General features: G+C 36.3%; 1 protein-coding gene across 1 annotated transcript in view; it reads right to left on the bottom strand.

Moving 5' to 3' along the window:
- Nucleotides 1-12,717, bottom strand: part of glra4a (glycine receptor, alpha 4a) — a 55,855-nt gene that overhangs the window by 15,776 nt on the left and 27,362 nt on the right. The window contains exons 2-5 of the mRNA XM_073820456.1: nucleotides 5,530-5,663; nucleotides 3,420-3,487; nucleotides 2,560-2,783; nucleotides 445-527 (exon numbers count right to left, since the gene is read on the bottom strand). Coding sequence (XP_073676557.1) covers nucleotides 445-527; nucleotides 2,560-2,783; nucleotides 3,420-3,487; nucleotides 5,530-5,663 — 509 coding nt within the window. The remainder of the gene's footprint in view (nucleotides 1-444; nucleotides 528-2,559; nucleotides 2,784-3,419; nucleotides 3,488-5,529; nucleotides 5,664-12,717) is intronic.

Raw genomic sequence — 12,717 nt, 5'->3', positions numbered from 1 at the left:
GTTCATGGTATAAACTGACCTTCAAAAGATTGAGGTCAGTAAGATGTTATTTAAGCATCAATTCAGCATATTAAAATGCTTTCTGAAGTATCGTGTGACACTGAAGACTGGAATAATTTCATGCTGCTGACAATTAGTTATTTTACAATATTACTATTTTTACTGTATTTTTAAATTGAAGAAATGTCGGCTTGATAAGCATAAGAGAATTATTTCTAAAACATTTCTGATCCCAAACCTTATAACGGTTATTGTATATGTTCACCTTATGCAACAGTGCACACAAGAAGGTTTTAAATATGTTCACTGTGTTTTATTCATTGTTGCCAGTGCATACATTAAAACATATCAGTGTCAAAAGAATAGAATGCAGCAAAGTGTGAAGAGGAGAAAGGAGAGAAGGGACGGGGGAGGGAAAAGCGAAGAGAAGAATAGAGTACTCACAGCTTTCTAGCTGCATGGTACAGGTCTGAGTATCCATTGGGAAATTCTTCAAGTCCATGGGACAAGACAGGATGAGTGTTAGCCTAAGACAGAGTGCAAAATGGGAAATCAGAAAGTGGGAAAGAGTCAGAGTGAAACCACAAAGGGTAGAAATAGGTGTTAAATAGAGAATAGAGAAAGAACCAAGGAGTTTGCAAGGAAGACTCAGAAATGAAAATTGTCATTATTTACTCACCCATATGTCTCTCTTTCTCTCTTTTTAACAAATATCTGACCAAGCTTTTCAATATAACTTAAAGGAGAAGTCCATCCAAGAAGTTATTTTTGAGGAAAACATTCAAGGAATTTTCTCCATGTAGTGGACTTTAATGGTGACCAACGGGTTGAAGGTCCAATAATAAACTTGGTATAAACTTCCACCTATGCGCCACATAATGTGCCAAGCTAGTGCAAAATGAGCATTTGTGATTAAAAAGTATTTACTTTTTTTTTTTTTAAGAAAATGACTGATTTTTTTGCTAGATAAGACCCTTATTCCTCAGCTGGGATTGTGATAAGCCATTTGAAACTGCATTAAAACTGCGATTTGGACCTTAAACCTTCGATGGCCACCATTGAAGTTCATACGCTATATAATCCTGGAATGTTTTCCAAAAATATTCAATTCTTTACAACTGAAGAAAGAAAGATATGAACATCTTGGATGAAATGGGGGTGAGTATATTATCAGGAAATTTTCATTCTGGAAGTACACTCTTAAAAATAAAGGTGCTTTAAAAGGTTCACAGGTTCACCGCGATGCCATAGAAAAAACATTTTTGGTTCCACAAAGAACCATTCAGTTAAAGGATCTTTAAAGAACCATCTCTTTCTTACCTTTTTATAGTCTGAAGAACCTTCTTTTGCCACAAATAACCTTTTGTGAAACAGAAAGGTTCTTCAGATGTTAAAGGCTCTTTATAGAACCATTTAGACAAAAAGGTTCCATAGGTATGACATTGTAAAGAACCTTTATTTTTAAGAGTGTAAACTTCCCCTTTAAGTGAATGCGAATAAGGCTGTCAAGCTTCAAAATGACACAAAAGCACCATAAACAATATCATAGTAATGGTCCATATGACTCATGCACAACATTTGTGTGGCTTGTTTATAATCAAAGTAGTGTTTTGTGAATAAATTATCTGTTGAATTAAGATGCTTTTGCATTTTCAAGTTTAAAACCTCTAGATCCAGTAATTGTAATGTAATTGAAAATATTCTTTAAAATATCTTATTTGGTGTTCCACAGAAGGAAAGTCATAAGTTTGGAACAACATGAGTTTGAGTAAATGATGACTGAATTTTCATCTAATCTAATTTCAGAATGCACCAATATTCAGAATCCCAGTTTATACTTTCTCTGTACGAGATCGGATCTGTACGGCAGGACACTTCATCCCTTTGATTTGTGATTACAGAGTGAATCCCCAAACAAGGCAGTGAATTGCTGTTTTTGGATCATCTGCCTTCTTGATAATAGCAAACTACCAGACAGTTTTTTCTTTTACATTTATTTATCATGCTGCTGACACATTAAGGTTTTAGCTGTGAGGAAGAGTCGCCGCTAATAGAAAGTTTGGATAGAGGAAACAGTGTAATTACCTGTTGTAATGCAGTGCCTCCGAGAACGACAAAAGCCACCAGTGCTTTTTTGAAAAGCCAGTTTCTTTTGTGCTGTGATAACCCTAAATTCAATCCCCAAAATATCTACACTTACACACTCTGATGTGGAGACCTTTTTAGCCTTAACACGTGACATTTTTTCCACCATAGTTCCCAAAGAGCAACCCTGGCATGATTGTAATTCCATTCACCCTTAGAATAAACTTTAAATTATTAGAATTTTTTTTTTTAAATAGCAAAATAAAAAAGGTGTTAACTTAAAACATTTGTAGTTGGTTTCTCTTTCATCTAACGTATTGTAGTTTTACTATGATTAATAATTGATCAGATTGTGATTATTGTGCTATTAACCAACTCTGTTTACTTTGGCTTATGTCTTTAGCATATATTTCTAAAGGAATATTTTTATGCAAAACAAAATTCTGTGTTCACGTGAGAGACTTCTCTCCTTACCTAATGCTGTATAGTACATTCCCATTTTGAAAGATCCTCAGCAGTTTGTTGTCTGTTGTGACTTCATGGAAGTTTGCACCTTTTTCATTAGCAAAGAACAAGTCAGGTTTCCATATGGAGTCCAGCATAGAAGGGTCCAGGTCTAGAGAAGCATCCGGATATTCACTATAGGCCAACCGAGGGTCGTTCCACTGCTGGCGTAGAAAGACGTTAAGCCTGTAATCCTGTAGGAAGAGAGGGGAAAAAATGTTAGGTCCTGAAATCTTATAGGTCAATTTCTGGATTTGTTTATTATTAATGTACTTAGCTCTTCTTTTTGTATTGTTTTAATTGCAAACCTAACTCAGGCTAAATCAGATACGCTCTTAACATATAACTTGTTCTCCCTTGACATTAATTTCTGTAGGAAGTCCTCCATTTCCAATGATCAAATCCCAGGTTAACTGACTAACAGACCGTTAACAATGGCAATCTGTAATGGTCAACTGAAACATTCTGCTGACAGAGACATTTAGTGCTAAGCTCAGGCTTTAGAGGATGGGTATATCACCCTTTAATTTTTTCCCCCTCAAGATCCTGGCCGTTTTCTCAATTTTTCATTTTAATTGCGTGGTGGACAGTTCATTATCAGCACATCAGCTGACCCACTGGACTCTAAACTTCTAAGTGATGTGCTTCTCGAGACAAGGGGAAGTCAGGTAAGCGACTAAAACTCACTCAGCAGTATTATAATTGTAAGAGAGCAAACTGCCTGAAAGAGAAGGAATTCCCTTTTGCATTTTAGGTCAAAGTCTTGAGTTGCATGAGAAGATATGTGCAATGCTGAATCTGTGATATTATGAACCAGTGTGATTACATACCATAGTTGTCTCAGTAATGGATCCAAAACTGTTGATGAAAATATTACAGGTGACATTTACTGGTGGTCCTGTTGAAATAGAAGAGAGAGGTTTCTTACATTTGGATTTGGACTAACACTTACTTTTGTTTGGAGAAGTTAAGAGAGTTAAAGGGATAGTTCACCCACAAATGATAATTTGATGTTTGTCTGCTTACCCCCAGGGCATCCAAGATGTAGGTGACTTTGTTTCTTCAGTAGAACACAAACAAAGATTTTTAACTCAAACCGTTGCAGTCAGTCAGTCATATAATGGCAGTCAATGGGACCCATGGCGTTGATAGTCATACACAGACAAAACCAGATTAAACCCTGCGGCTCATGGCGATACATTGAGGTGTTAACACACAAAACAATCAGTCTGTGCAAGAAACTGAATAGTATTTATCTAATTTTTTACCTCTGATCAACCGCAATGTCCAACTGTCCTGAGCCCTTTTAGTTTTTAATCGGTTGCAACAATCAGGATAAGCACAAGAAATTACCATTTTGAGTAGTCATCGTACCCACAATCTCTCTATGTATACAATGAGTGATGTATACACGCAACAGATCGCTTCGGCGCATGTGTCTACTATGCCAGAGCAATTTGACACGTCACGCGCCAGCTGTTGTAAATGCGCTCAGGACAGTTGGACAGTCAGACTGATTGTTTTGTGTGTTAAGACCGCAATGTATCGTCACGAGCCGCAGGGTTTCATTTGGTTTTGTCTGTGTATGTTTTTTTACTGTCAAAGCCGTGGGTGCCATTATATTATACAGACTGACAGACTGCAACGGTTTGAGTAAAAAAATCTTCATTTGTGTTCTACTGAAGAAACAATGTGGATGCCCTGGGGATAAGCAAATAAACATAAAATTTTCACTTTTGGGTGAACTATCCCTTTAAAGGGGTAGTTAACACAAAAAAAATTGAAATTATATCATGATTTACCTACCCAATTTTCTACCTACAAAAAAGTAAAAGTTTAGCTAAATGTTTACTCTTATTTTCTAAAATAAAGCACTATCAAAGCTCTTCTGAAACCATATGGTTGGTGTGATGTATCTTAAAGGATTAGTTGACTTCCAGAATAAAAATTTCCTGATGATTTACTCACCGCATGTCATCCAAGAGGTTCATGTCTTTATTATTCAGTCAAAAAGACGGTTTTTTCGAGGAAAGCATTCCAGGATTTTTCTCCGTATAGTAGACTTCAATAGGGATCAATGGGTTAAAGGTCCAAATTGCAATTTCATTGCAGCTTCAAAGGACTCTAAACGATCCAAGTTAAGGAATAAGGGTCTTATTTAACGAAACAATTGGTCATTTTCAAAAAAAAAAATAAAAATTTCTATACTTTTTAACCACAAATGCTCATCACGCACTAGCTCGACATCACGTTTTTTTACAACACGAACGTGCTCAAAGGCAAAAAAGGTAAAACAGCAATGTTGGACAATTTTGAAGTTTTCGCCTACGTTACTTTTTTGAACCAAAGTACACAGACGAAGAACTAACCACATATGACTTTTCCAACATGATTATGTATTGCGTGAAGACACAAATGTGCATCACAGAACTTGTGCAAGATGAGCATTTGTGGTTAAAAAGTATATACATTTTTATTGTTTAAAAAAAATGACGATTGTTTTGCTAGATAAGACCCCTATTCCTCGACTTGGATCATGTAGAACCCTTTGAAGCTGCAATTTGGACCTTCAACCTGTTAGGCCACCATTAAAGTCCACTATATGGAAAAAAAACCTGGAATGTTTCCTCAAAAACCTTAATTTCTTGTGACTTAAGACAGGAAGACATGAATATTTTGGATCACATGAAGGTAAGTAAATTATCAGGAAATTTTTATTCCGGAAGTGAACTTCTCTTTTAATAATTACACCAGAACACCTTTAGTAGAGCCTTCCTGATCCCTAATGTACTTGGAGTAATAGTACACAGTCAGGTCACTGGGTTCTTTCTACTGTCACTTCATTTCGTTTCCAGGAGCCACTACTGTCAAGCCTCTACCAGTTTCACAAGTATGTTGCATATATCCCGACAAATCCTGTTTGTTTACATTCTGTCACACCTTTGAAGTTGGGTCTGATGCGAGCGTCATAGCCGGAGGTTCTTCCCATCAGCTTGTCCAGAAAGTCCGATGGGGACATAGGCTTCGGGGCTGGCCTGCTGGAGGACTTTATCTCCTCTTTACAGGAGCCCAGTCTGCCAGAGATAGAGAAAGCGCAGAAGAAGGGGTGTAGAAAAGAAACCAGAAAGAGAAAGGTGAGGAAAAGGACGACAGATACAGTCAGCGATAATGACAGAGAAGACAGTCATGAACCTTTTTAACGCATCTTTTAAAAAGAACTCTTCAAACAGATTTGTTGAAAAGACCAGGATGCATTTCGTAGCTGGTGGAACTAGCACAGCAACATTCAAAACTTATGCTTGTGACCTGCAATACTGGTCTATTCAGAAGGGAATACAGAGGCGTAATGCATTAAACATACGTTCTTCATGCTGTGTTTATACAGAAGCCTGTCACAGTGATCATGACAAAGAAAAACAGAACCCACTAAATCCCTAGGCAAGGGGAGGCATTGTGTCTGACAGACTGATGGCTCAATTGAAATGCTGTGAGTGTCACAGTTAGGGGAGACGACTTTGATTCCAGTTCCAGCGAGACTCAGTCTGTGCCTGACAGACCTGCCAGGCCGGAGCAAGTGGATCCCAGAGGCTGGAGTCTTGGATTCGACTGGATCTTTTTCTTTCTTGATACTTCAGAAGAAGTGTTTTCTCCTCGTTTTTGATTCAGTTTTGAATGGATCAGTCATGACCCCAGTCCCCAGACCCTGAGGAGCAAAGGGGCATCAAACTCCCTGTCTCTTCGCAACGTCAAACTTTCTGATCAGTGAGTCTTTCTCAGTGTTTTTAACCACAGAAAATATGGAGTGAATTTTAGTGGAAGCTCCTAGGTGAATCTCTTGGATTGCATAGTGTTTGAAAAAAAAAAAAAACGTAACCAGGGGCTGTGTTCTTTCCCAAAGCCCTGGAAGATACAAATCTCTCTTGGAGTGGAAAAAAGTCCAATATGGGTTTAAATTTGCCTCACAGGCTCCAGGGCTTACTCATCATCCAGTTCAGCTCTTGTTTATCCGAAACAGAAGAGAAAAGCTGCTAAGTGAATCACCCCCACTTTTTCATGTGGTCCAACTGCCTTAGAAAATCTGGCTTTTCACTCACATTCCCCGCTTTTTCAGCAGGGTTTATGACGAGAGCGTGCTTGAACGGAACATGCATTTTTAAAGAGTTGCAGGAGAGCAAGGCAGCAATCAAGTTTGTTTCTCAACCTTGAGTGTCTGACTCACGTTTGCATCCAAGTACCATCAGCATCAGATTGTGTTTATAAACCTCACAGCCCCACGGCTGATAGGCAACTGTGCCAAGTTCATATCTAAGTCTTTCTGAACTTGGGAGGCTTCATTCCATTGAGCTCTTTACAGATTGGTTTTCCCCTTTCTTGCTTTTTCGTTCACTAGGAGAGAAACCATATGTTCTCTCTTTCTCTGTCTCACCTAAACAATAAATGTTCTTCTTAATACCACAGTGTATTACGGACAGTCCGATTACATTCTAATCCCCAGTAAAATGGTTTATATAATATATGGCTCAGGAACACAAAGAACAGCCATGGCAAAGGTCCATTGCTGGTGTTTGTGCTGGGTGTAATCCATGGTTTCTGTTGTTTTGGCTGTCTGGTATTCAGCACCACTTCTAATATTTCAAAGAGATTACGCAGTCGCATTTGAAATGCACAAACTTGTCATTTCAAGCCAGTGATAAGACTGTCTACAGGCTTACAATATCCACTGTGAAGCTGTGGTGGGTGTAGTGGTATTATAGTATATATGTCCATCTGTGATAGCAAAATGAAAGGTTTTAATTATGTAAAGTGGTAGATTCTAGAGCCATTCTTGAAAAAATAGGAAAAAAGAGTCTTGTAGCTAATATATATACCTTATATTTAGAAATAAAGAGATTTTAAATACAAAAAGTATTCTTTGATTCTAAAAAAAATTGGCCCAATTTTTTTAAACCTTTTCCTGGCTAGTTTATGACTATCATGTGCATCAAGATAAGACTTTGGAATGGGGTTTTATATTTTTTTTATACATATATATATATATTTGCATTTACATTTATTTATATTTGCAAGCATTCTGCTTACATCTTGGTATTTTGAAGTACATTACCAGTCAAAAGTTTTTGAACAGTAAGATTTGTAATGTTTTTTAAAGAGGTCTCTTCTGCTCACTAAGTCTGCATTTATTTGATCCAAGGTACAGCAAAAACATCAATATTTTTGAAATATTTTTACTATTTAAGATAACTGTTTTCTATTTGAATATATTTTAAAATGTAATTTATTCCTGTGATTTCAAAGCTGAATTTTGAGCATCATTACTCCAGTCACATGATCCTTCAGAAATCCTTCTAAAATTCTGATTTGCTGCTCAAAAAACATTTATTATTATTATTATGTTGAACACAGCTTAGTAGAATTTTGTCAGGTTTCTGTAATGAATAGAAAGTTCAGAAGAACAGCATTTATCTGAAAAAGAAATCTTTTGTAACAATATAAATGACTTTATCATCACTTTTCATCAATTTAAAGAATCCTCTCTAAATAAAAATATTGACTAGTATATAGTGTTACAAAAGCATTTTATTTCAAATAAATGCTGATCTTTTGATCTTTCTATTCATCAAAGAATCCTGAAAAAAATGTACTCAACTGTTTTAAATATTGATGATAATAAAAATAATAATAATAAAATGTTTCTTGAACATCAATTAGCATATTAGAATGATTTCTGAAGGATCATGTGACACTGAAGACTGGAGTAATGATGAAAATTTAGCTTTGATCACAGACATAAATTACATTTTAAAATATATTCAAATAGAAAACGGTTATACTAAATACTAAATATATTACAAAATTTTACTGTTTTTTCTGTACTTTGGATCAGATAAATGCAGGCTTGATGAGCAGAAGAGACTTTAAAAAACATTAAATATCTTACTGTTCAAAAACTTTTGACTGGTAGTGTATTCAATAAAACAATATGCATTAGCATTTTATCTGTATTTTAAAATTTACATAATGTTTCAATTATTTTATTATAATTATAATTGCCTTTGGATGCACTATAATGATTCATCTGCAATATGATTTCCACTGACAGCTTAGTAACATTATTTCAGGGCTGCATGTGGAGAAAACCGTTGAAAGACAAATTCCTATGACAGTTATCTCTTTAGTCTGCATATTGACACATGATCTCCTTTAATACAATTTCCCATGTTAGCAATTATTTCTTGGAAATTGTGACAGGAATGAACATTAGCTGAACACGACTAGCTCAGAGAGAACGATACAACAGAAAAAAGGGGGATGTGAGTAGTGGTGTAATAAATCTGTCAGACAGTCAACAGAAAAGTTCAATAAGGTCACAAAAAGAATTATTCACATGCGTTGAAAAGATTAAGTTGCCAAAGCCAGTCGCATGTGATTACCTGCCATCTCTTACAAAAGCAGTCTGTCAACAGTGTTCAATTAAAAAGTCGTTAATTAACTTCTATGATTGACCTACTGCCCTGTGAAACTCTCTGGAATTGTCTAGAGGTTTTACTGCATTTGATTATAGAGATGCCAACTACCTGTGTGTTGAATCTTCCATAGCTACTGTCTGTTTTTCAATATTTCTGCTTTTTATTTTTGTCGAGATTATGTGGAAAGATTCATGACTGAATTTCTTCCCCCTCCCCATGAGTTCTTAGTCATCAGAAATGGTTTGAGATGGTGAATACATCAGCATAATGTATTAAACCATGCCTAATTTTTCAACGACAACGCAAAAAAGTTTAGAAGGTGGCACAATTAAAGATTAGAATAAAATTCCCCTTTTTGAACTTTTTAGAGGAGGGGGGATGTTACACGAGGCAGATCTAAGCTTGTTTCATGCTAGGTCGATGCCTTCAACTGGATGATGACCACAACATTTTTTTTATTACTGTAAGCCTCGAGAGATGGCTGACCCCTTCATCAGCCGTCATGAATTTATAATAACTGCCTTATACCATTGCTAACTTCACAGCATCTCAGATCCATTCCCAAAAGACAGAACTGTACCAGCACAGCAATCCAGTCACGTAACTGTGCGAACATGAGAGCTACTCATCAAAGTGTGAGTGGAGTGTTCCTGAGGTGTGGAAATTCTGGGATACAGTGAGAGGCAGTCGCTTAGGGGATTCCCAGGATGGCAGCTTATAAACACAGATCTGCTGTGTAGGGATGAGAAGCTAGAAACTTAAAGACAGAAAACAACAGTTCATAAGGCTCAACAGCTCATAAGGCCACTGGGGTTGCTGGTAATAGCTCCGCTGGAAGGTTTACAGGGGTACCAGAAGCCTGTTTAATGAAAGCCTGAGCTTTTTCTTGAATCATTGAGATGCAAGTAAGGGACTTTTAATGAGCCTGACCTTTCAGGGCCCGATACCACTGTCTGATCCCTGAGTCCCTGTCTGAGGAATGACAAGAATATTTAACACTCGTTCCTTGCTCGACACTAGCTCAGATATTTTCTCTTGTTTTATCAGCATCCTGAAATTAATCACCGAGATGGCACCGTCATATGCACACACACATATTATAAAAAAATAAATAATAATGCTTGAAAATCCGTTTTAAAAAGCTGTGACAGTTTTGCCTTTTAAAAAGATGACTGTTTTGTTTGTTTCTAAAGAAAGACACAAATCTAAGATCCAAGTTTGACTCATTCATGTCAATGGCTCTTTTAAATTTTTATTTGATTTGGTTAAACAACAAACAATATATAACAGTTCTTTTGACGTTATTATGTGAAAGATTTCTGTTTATTACAGTTTTCTTTCAAGGCTTGTGATTTCATGTACCCCAGTTTTGTTTGTTGAAGTCATGATTTAGCTCATAAAAGCAAAAAGTAATTTATTCCCTAAATATCGTTTAGATTTGCAATTCAGATACGTCTTTTAACAATTTTTTGCCTGTTTAAATACAATATTTATTTATTAGAATGTGTTGTTGATAAAACTCTAATACAGTGATGTTTCAAACATTTTATTTGATAAGATAACTTTTCAATCCCATCCTTGGTGCATCTTTTTCAAATGCTCTTAGTATCAGCTCTCATATTTTTATGTTGGCTAATTGTGAGGGGAGAGATTTAGCCTCTGCAGATATGTTATACAGTGCTACAATCTGCCAACTCTTTCAAAGGCAAGTAAATCTGGACTGATTTCAGCCCAGTCAGCTGCAATATTATCAGACAGACCTTGGGGTAACATGCTGGAATGAGAGGCTTCATAAGAGGTCTGACTCTGCTGATACACATGATTTGAGTCCTTATGTTCTTCACAGTAAGTACAGTGCCTCATGTGACCCTCAACAAAGTCCTGGTTTCCTTCATAGTCTCTTAAACCACAATTGGACTGATAAAATTCATTTAGTGTTAAGGGTTAAACGTACAATCTTTGTCACCTACTGAGACTAGAGAATAATATTACTTTTTTAATTTTAACTAACTTTTAAGAGTGTAGATGTCCGTTATAGAGCTCATAGAAGACTATAAGGGTCTCCTTTCTCCATTTTGCTCATCACTGCCCCATAATCCTAAAAGGTAATGATATAAAGGTGAATAAATGCAGATATAATTTGTATTTTTAGGTGAATTCTGGTGCCATGATGACTTTCACTTGAGTATTTTTAAACCTCTTTGTCATGGAAACAGGGGAACTTTAACAAAGGTAGCACTGCTGTGAACCTCCTCAAAAATGTTGGGTTTTAGTTTCTGATTTTAATTAGCAACAAGCTTCATCAAGTTTTGCACTGCCATGCTGGTTCACCAGCCAAACTAGCATGAACCATTATGGGAGTTCATCACATAGTGCATGATAATCACACTTACCACCCTGGTTTCAATTAGTCCCAGCATATACTCTGCACATGACTTGCAAACATATGCTGCTAATTGCTTTTCATTAGGAAGCCAGTGATCAGAGAGCATATTAATTTTCAAAGTGGCCACTTTTTACCAAAGGCATGGGAAATGATAGTCATTAGACACACGTGGATGGTTGTCCAGATTTTTAGGGCTATTATCAGCATAATATGAGATGGAGTTTAATAGGTCTTACAACCTGTCATCAAAATACATCTCTGATCATTTCCTTGAATGCTTGCATTCAAGCATATTTTATGCTTTGGATCTTCACATCTTTTAAATGTTGTATTTCTTGTGGAGGTTTGAGTATGATCATTTGTGTTAAATGTTCTGTATATTTGAATTAGAATGGAATCCACTCTATTGTCAGTTTCTTGCTTTTTTACCCAAATCTCAATTTAAAGGGTTAATTTACCCAAAAATGAAAAGTAGCCCATTATTTACTCATCCTCCAGGCATCCAAGGTGTATATGACTTCCTTCTTTCAGACGAATGCAATCAGAGTTATATTAAAAATTGTTCCTGCTCCTTCAAGCTTTATAATGCAGTGGACGAATGTTTGTCTTCATCAGTCCAAAACAAGTCCAATAAAGCGCATCCATCCATAACAAAAAGTGCCTCACACGACTCCAGCTCCGGGCGGATGACGTAGGACGTCATGTGCCTTTGAGTCTCGTGAAAAACAACATTTGTTTACAAGAGCAAAGTGTAGGGATTATGTACATTTAATTTAGCTCAAAGGGAATCGAATATGATTCAATAGGGAATTTGAACAGAATCGCTGTTTTACAGCTGTTCAGAGTCGACCCGCGATTCATTAAACGAGCCGTGTAACAGAAACTCTGCAATGGATATTACTATCCAGAATAGAGTGAAAAAACTATATATTAGCACAGTAGCAAAATCGGCAGTTTAAGACATTAACTTGTGAGCACAAAACACAAGATACTTAAGTTTATCCAATAAAATCATAATTTTATTAGAAAAGATAACACATACAAACTAATCTAACATAAACACGCATTCACACAGGTTGCAGAAAGAGAAAGTGAGGAAAGAATGAGTTTAAAAGAATGAAAATATGAAGTCCCAAGTTTATAGCAATATGTGCAATTGCTTAGACCTGAACAACCATCAATCACTTAATTAACCCTCATATTGAGTCTCTCAAAGAGGTTATTAAACTTTATATCAAATGCACCAGTTCAGTGGAACTTGCGTTGCCTTTGTGT

The sequence above is a fragment of the Garra rufa genome, chromosome 16, assembly GCF_049309525.1.
Source record: "Garra rufa chromosome 16, GarRuf1.0, whole genome shotgun sequence".
Classification (NCBI taxonomy): Eukaryota; Metazoa; Chordata; class Actinopteri; order Cypriniformes; family Cyprinidae; genus Garra; species Garra rufa.
This window is presented reverse-complemented; position numbering and strand designations above follow the sequence as displayed.